The sequence below is a fragment of the Hevea brasiliensis genome, chromosome 18 (assembly GCF_030052815.1).
Source record: "Hevea brasiliensis isolate MT/VB/25A 57/8 chromosome 18, ASM3005281v1, whole genome shotgun sequence".
NCBI classification, from domain to species: Eukaryota; Viridiplantae; Streptophyta; class Magnoliopsida; order Malpighiales; family Euphorbiaceae; genus Hevea; species Hevea brasiliensis.
In genome coordinates this window covers 40987133-40994335 of record NC_079510.1, presented here as the reverse complement: position 1 = coordinate 40994335, position 7203 = coordinate 40987133, and the positions used below count along the sequence as shown (strand labels likewise).

At 37.9% G+C, this 7203-nt stretch overlaps 1 protein-coding gene across 1 annotated transcript; it reads right to left on the bottom strand.

Moving 5' to 3' along the window:
- Positions 1 to 299: 299 nt before the first annotated feature.
- Positions 300 to 7141, bottom strand: LOC110637466 (protein DMR6-LIKE OXYGENASE 2). Its single transcript, XM_058140989.1, has 4 exons — positions 6392 to 7141; positions 1739 to 1848; positions 989 to 1345; positions 300 to 780 (listed from the first exon to the last, which is right to left on the bottom strand). Exons 1-4 carry the CDS (start codon positions 6744 to 6746, stop codon positions 511 to 513), a joined length of 1092 nt encoding a protein of 363 aa, XP_057996972.1. The 5' UTR covers positions 6747 to 7141; the 3' UTR covers positions 300 to 510.
- Between the last annotated feature and the right edge of the window lie 62 nt (positions 7142 to 7203).

Genomic DNA, 7203 nt, shown 5'->3' with positions numbered 1-7203 from the left:
ATCAATTATTTATTATTATTTGTTTTTTACTTCACATCTTATGCTGTAAATCCTCTTTCATTCTCATCTTACATTGAGTTTGATTTATTGGCTTCATGTAAATATTTAGAGAAAGTCATGCATGTTGATGCGATAGTGGTTTGATTTTGTTTCATTCCTTTTCGCCCGAACATTTACTTAAAAATACTAGCATTGCCATCTAAGAAAAACAAGGAAAAAATATTTTATTTTTATAATTTTTATCAATTATTTTTCTTCCTTATAGTCCAATATTCTTGTCAATTACTACACTCCAAATCTGACATAATATATAGTCCAAATTGATATCATACCGCAACACCTGCAACATACTTTTTTTTTTCAGTAGCTTCTATGCATAGTAATACAAATGGATCTCTTGGAAAAGAAGCATCATGCCACCAAGAATCGAAGTCCTTTTCTGGTTACATACAGAATGACATTTGCAGGAAGTGTAGTAATATTAGTTGTTGATGGGAAATGCACCGTCTATTAGTCAGCTAATTGTGATACGCTGAAGTGAAAGATTTGGAGGTTCTCAACATCAAGCTTTTGGAAATTACTACGCTTTCTGTTGGCCAAAAACTTCCCCCAATTGTAAGGCCTAAATTTGGCAGGGTTTTGCTCATTTACTATCTCCTCTAAGGGCTTCACGATGGTATAGTGTCCTGGATTGAAGAAGTATGGAATGGAAAATCTTTCCTTCTCAGGGTTCACCTTCACTCTATGCTCCACACTTTCGTAAGCATCGTTGCTCCATACCTCCACAAACAAAGACATTAAAAGTTCCACTAGATCCTGAGCTTCAGTTTCAAGCATGGAAAATAAAACTCAATCTAGTTCAAGTTGAGTTTTGAACATTGAGTCTTCTAATTGAGTTGAGTTGGAGTAATTATTTGCATCAACTCACTTCGGACTATTTGAATATTGTGAAATAGGCAAGCTCATGTAAGAGATTGAGATATGGTACCTGAATAATGTCGCCAACATTGATTATGTAAGAATTTGGCGTTGGCATGACCCAAGTCCACTCTGCATCAGATTTACGCTTCACTTCAAGTCCTCCCACCTCATCTTGGGCAAGGATGGTCAAGCCACCAGCATCCTTGTGTCGACCGACCCCGAGAGCTAGGTGAGGAAAAGGGGAAGGCGGATAGTGGTTGAGCCTAATGAAGGTGGTTTGGTCTTTGAAGAAGCCATGGAACCTATCTGGTTGCAAGCCTAGACTCAGGGCAATAAGTTCCATCAACTTAAAGGCAAGTCTTTCCATTTCAGTAGCATAATCTTCAGAGACTTCCCTGTCATGGCAGATTGGTAGTGCATTGAATTACAATATTACATGCATTATTGGGCCTAAAGAAATCATTCAAAGCATAAAAACTTGTCCCCCAAACTCACTAGTTTAGTCAAGAAATTGCAAACTTATTAACAAAGCTAAACAACATTTGCAATTGCTAATATTCGGATTCCATCTTAATTTTACTGTATATTAATCAAAATTTAACTTCTCCAAACTTCAAGATTTCTACTTAAATTTTATTGTTATTCACTTTGTTAGACAATTCTGTTTCAGATATATTACTAACTAAATCATTCCAATGGTTGGAGATTCTAAATCCTATCTCTTGGCCAGTTTTCAAGAACTTACCTTAAAAGAAAAGCAGGAGGGTGCTGTTTTTGCGAGAAGAACCTGCATCTAATTTTCTTTACCTTAGTTCAGGTACTCCGGCCATTGATTGTACAACTTAGTGATCTCCTTTTCATCGGGCTCATGTGAAGCAGGCATTATAATTGGATTCTGCGGAGTGAAATCAAACACCTCTTTCCAGTCTGATGTAGCAAACTAAGAATTAACAGAGAAAGAGAAGAATATTTCAGTGTATTATTTTTTTTATTAACTGCAAATGAGCTTAAATACAGCTCAAAATATAACAGAAATTCCTATATTTCAGCTCAACCATGGAACATGCCTCCATGTTTAACAACTTAGCTAGAAAAATGAAAATAATGACTAAAATGCAGTAGAACAAGTCAATTAATAAAAAACATAACAGAAAAAAGAAAAATACAGCAGCTAAATAGGAAGTGCAGCAGCTAAGTCAACTTCTTAACACTCCTCCTTGGCTTTGATGCTGCAAACTCCAAGTTTTTCCCTTAGAAATTCAAATTTGCTTCTTTCCAAAGGTTTGGTAAAGATGTCTGCAACATTGTCATCAGTTTTGCAATATTTCAGAACAACAGAACCTTCTTTCTGCACATCTCTAAGGAAAAACAATTTGATATTAAAGTGCTTCGTTTTTCCATGAAAAACGGGATTGTTTGAGATTGCTATCGCTGCTTGATTATCCACAAACACATCTGTGCCTTCATTTTGCTTCAGGTTCAGATCAAATAGCACCTTTCTGAGCCATAAAGCTTGATTTGCAGCAGCTGTAGCAGCAATAAACTCTGCTTCTGCAGTCGATTGTGCAACAACTTCTTGTTTTTTACAACACCAAGAGAACATTCCTGACCCCAGATTAAAACAATAGCCTGAAGTACTCTTCATATCATCAGAACCACCATGATCACTATCAGAATAGCCTTGCAGAACATGAATCTGACTAGCACAAAACTTGATCCATGCTTCAATGTTCCTTTCACATATCTTAGAACTCTCTTAGCAGCAGAAAAATGAGTTTCAGTAGCACAATTCGTAAATCTAGATAGCAGACTCACAGAGTGTAAGATGTCAGGTCTTGTGGCTATTAAGTACATCAAACAACCCACTAGACTTCTGTAAAGAGTTTCATCAACCTTTTCCGCTACATCTTTCTTGCTGAGCTTTACATTTTTACCCATAGGAGTTGTAGCAATCTTGCACTCATCCATTCTGAATTTCTTCAGAATTTCTTTGGCATATTTGGTTTGGCAAATGAACACCTCTTTCTCCTTTTATTGAACCTCCATTCCAAGAAAATATGCCATTTCTCCCAAGTCAGTCATCTCAAATGTCTGTTGCATATCTTTCTTGAATTTGTTTACAAGTTCCAAGTTGCTTCCTCAGAATAAGTAAGTCATCCACATACAGGAAACAACAATAAAATTGATCTCATCACCTTTAATGTAGAGGGTAGCTTCATTGAGACTTTTTGAATCCCAACCGCATCAAATGCTCATCAATTCTCGCTATACTGTGCCCTTGGTGCCTGTTTCAAGCCGTATAATGCTTTTTTGAGCAAATGCACATCTTCTTCTTGCTCTTTCACAACAAACCCTCAGGTTGTTCAACGTAAATCTCCTCCTCAAGAAGACCATTTAGAAACGCTGGCTTTACATCTAACTGGTACACTTTCCAACCCTTTTGAGCAAAGAATGGCCAACAAAGAATCTGATTGTTTCACTCGCAACAGGAGCAAATGTGTCAGAAAAATCAACACCAGGGATTTGGGCATAACCTTTCACAACAAGCCTTGCTTTATGCTTGTTTATAGAGCCATCTCCATTGAGCTTTGTTCTAAATACCCACTTTACTCGAATCACCTTTCTATCATCAGGTCTTTTTACCAGCTGCCACATTTTATTTTTTTCAATCATGCTTAACTCCTCCTTCATTGCAGCTACCCATTTTGGATCTCTTTTTGCCTCCTGAAAATTTTCTGGTTCCAGAACTGCAACGTTGCACTTTTGATAGATTTCCGAAAGTGATCTTGTACCTCTAATAGGTTCATCATCAACCAAATCAGATTCGGACAGCTCTAGCAATTTTGAATCTTGACTTGGAATTGTACCAGCCTGATCTCCTTTCCAATTCCACTTAGCATCTTCCATAAAATGCACATCTCTGCTTATCAGAATTTTTCTCGTATTAGGTTGAAAAACTCTATAAGCCTTCGAAACTGAGCTGTATCCGACAAAGATTCCAGCTTCAACTTTTCTGTCGAGCTTGTCTCTTTTGATCTGAGGCACATAAGTGAAACACAAGCAGCCAAACACTTTTAAATTTTTTAAAGAAGGTTTGTAACCATAACAAGCCTCAAAAGGTGTCTTCCCATCAACTGCCTTTGTAGGAAGTCTGTTTAGCAGAAACACAGAAGTGTTAGCATCCTCTGCCCAGTATTCTTTTGGCAACTCTTTTTCATGAAGCAAACACCTGGCCATCTCCATCACTGTACGATTTTTACGTTCACTGACTCCATTTTGTTGAGGAGTATATGGAGCAGTGAGTTGGTGTTCAATTCTAGCCTCTTCACAGAACTCATTGAAAGTTTCAGATGTGTACTCCTTCCCATTATCAGACCTCAACGTCTAAATTTTGCAGCCACTTTGTGTTTCAATCCAGTTCTTGAATTTCCAAAACACACCAGCCACTTCTGATTTGAACCTGAGAAAATATATCCAGCACATTCTGCTATAATCATCAATGAAAAGCAGATAATACTTACTCCCATTAAGTGAAGGAGTTCTATGGACCAGCCACATCAGTATGAATCAACTGAAGCTTTTCTGATGCTCTCCAGGTAGCTTTCTTGAAAGGAAGCCTTGATTGCTTTCCATATTGGCAAGCCTTGCATTCTGGCAGTTCAACTTCAAGATTAGGCAAACCTTGAACAAGTTCATTCTTTTGCATATTCACCACTGCTTTATGATGAAAATGACCCAGCTTTCTATGCCACACTTCTGCATTCACTGTTGTTGCAGAGTAGACTGATTGCTTTGCCTGTAGAGGATCTAGTGCAAAACTCTTCCCTTTCATGCTCACTTTGAACATATCTTCATCTTTTGAGTTTTTGATTAAGCAATGATTACCCTTAAAAACCACTTTAAAACCATTTTCAAGAAGCTGGCCAACACTCAGCAAATTTTGGTTAATGTTAGGTACAAATAACACTTCTCGGATAAGCTTTGTACCTTTTGAAGTTTCCACTGCAATTGTGCCTTTCCCTTCATCTGCGATACATTCTCCATTGCCAATCTTCACTTTGGAAATGAATGACGTATCCAGCTCCTTGAATAGATCCCTGTCAAATGTCATGTGGTTGGTGCAACCACTGTCAATGAGCCACTTGTCACTTGAATGACTTGCTACAAGACAGGTAGCTACGAATAGTTGCTCCTCTTCATGATCAGCTACTTGAACAACATTTTTCTGCTGAAGATCAACTTGAGCTACAACCTTCTGAATGTTGCTCTTGCATATTTTCTCATGATGTCCCATTTTCTGGCACTTCTCACATTTCACATCAGGTCTCCTCCAGCATTTTGATGGTGGATGACCCTTTTTGTTGCAGTGCTTACAAGGAGGAAAGTCAGACTTTGATGAATCTAAACCTTCCTTCTTGTTTCCTTTATACTTCCCTTTCCCTCCTTGATTAGTTTGCACCTTTGCAGCCAATGCTCCTTCAACAGAACCTTCACTTCTCATGAGCCTTCTCTGTTCTTGAGCCTGCAAAGCATGTATCTATTCTGCCAAGCCAATCTTTGATAGATCCTTAGTATTTTCCAAAGAAGAGATGGTAGCTTCAAATCTCTCAGAGACAGTAACAAGAATTTTTTGAACTATTCTTGTATCAGCAAATTCAGTACCAAATAATCGTACCTTGTTTACGATATTGAAAAGTCTATCTGAATACGCTTTAATAGTTTCAGATTTCTTCATTTTCTGCATCTCAAATTCTCTAACCAGATTCAACACTTGCATTCCTTTGATCTTCTCATTTCCCTCGTACTCCTTCTTGAGATAGTTCCATATATCAAAGGCTGTTTTCAAGGACATGATTTTGGTGAAAATTGAGGATGAAACTGTAGCAAACAAGCAGTTTTTGGCCTTGGACTTCCTTGCCTTCCTTTCTTTGAAACTCTTCATTTGAGCCATTGTAGGATTGTCGGGTAGTGGAAGCACTTGGTAGTCTTCCTCAACAGCCTCCCAGAGATCATTTGCATCCAGGTAAGCCTCCATTCTGATTGCCCAAACTTGATAATTTTCTCCATTGAACACAGGAGGTGCAATGGCATTGAAAGGGCTTTCAGCACTCGAAGCCTCCATTTTGGTGGAAAAAATACACTCAAATTCCTCACAAGTCCCTTAAGAAGAGGGCTCTGATACCAGTTTGATGGAGCAAACTAAGAATTAACAGAGAAAGAGAAGAATATTTCAGTGTATTATTTTTTTTATTAACTGCAAATGAGCTTAAATACAGCTCAAAATATAACATAAATTCTTATATTTCAGCTCAACCATGGAACATGCCTCCATGTTTAACAACTTAACTAGAAAAATGGAAATAATGACTAAAATACAGTAGAACAAGTCAATTAATAAAAAACATAACAGAAAAAAGAAAATTACAGCAGCTAAATAGGAAGTGCAGCAGCTAAGTCAACTTCTTAACACAGTCCCTAACATTTTTGGTATGCTCTGCGTCATAATAACCCAACACTCTCTTTTCATCTCTCCTAATCTTGTTTTTCTCCTCAAGAGGCTGAGCAAAAAATTTCCCTGATGCATTGAAAATCTTTTCTCGCTTTTCCATGGACACCCTATGATTTATCACTTGAAAAAACCCCCAATCCCTGCATGCGTTGCCTACCTGCTTAACAAGACCCTCAAGTGCTTGAGAGTGATCTGGGGTGGCATCAGAAGAGCTTAGTATGGAGAGATCAATTATGGGTAGACCTTCGGCTTCAATAATTCCCTGTTTTGGCCTGTGTTCTAGCTCTTGAACGAAGGCTGGATCCACCTCTCCCATGGTGATCTTTGGATTTGAGTATTGAGGAAGTGGGTTTTTTTGTTCTTGGTGAAAAAAGATGTTGGGGGCTTAAATGTGCGGTTTACGTATGCTGTGAAGAAGGGGTTAATGCAAAATGAATCAAGACAGGATTTGGTGCGGTATCAGATGGGGCTACCTGAGCAAGCAAAGAAAAAGACGTTTGTGCTTTCCTATGGCAACATTTGTTGGCATATGCAGATGGACCCCTTTAGCCTTAAATTGAAACTCGGACCAATAATGATGGAATAATAATTTGTTTTCTTAAAACAAAAGATTAATTCGTTTACTCACGTTTCTGATCCTTCCGGCACTTCCAGATGCTTTTTTGCTTCATTCTGAGTTCACCCTGAATTGTACATGTTCATAGACCTGTAATCTGCTTAGCTCACTTGATTTAGTACTCCTGACAGTTTCTTAAAAAAATTATTATCATTAT

Coding starts and splice junctions, on each gene's coding strand:
- LOC110637466 (XM_058140989.1), bottom strand. CDS start 6,746: ATGGGAGAGGTGGATCCAGCCTTCGTTCAAGAGCTAGAACACAGGCCA. Junction 1,849..6,391: donor TACCAAAAATGTTAGGGACT/GTGTTAAGAAGT, acceptor TTGCTACATCAG/ACTGGAAAGAGGTGTTTGAT. Junction 781..988: donor ATGTTGGCGACATTATTCAG/GTACCATATCTC, acceptor TTGTTTGTGGAG/GTATGGAGCAACGATGCTTA.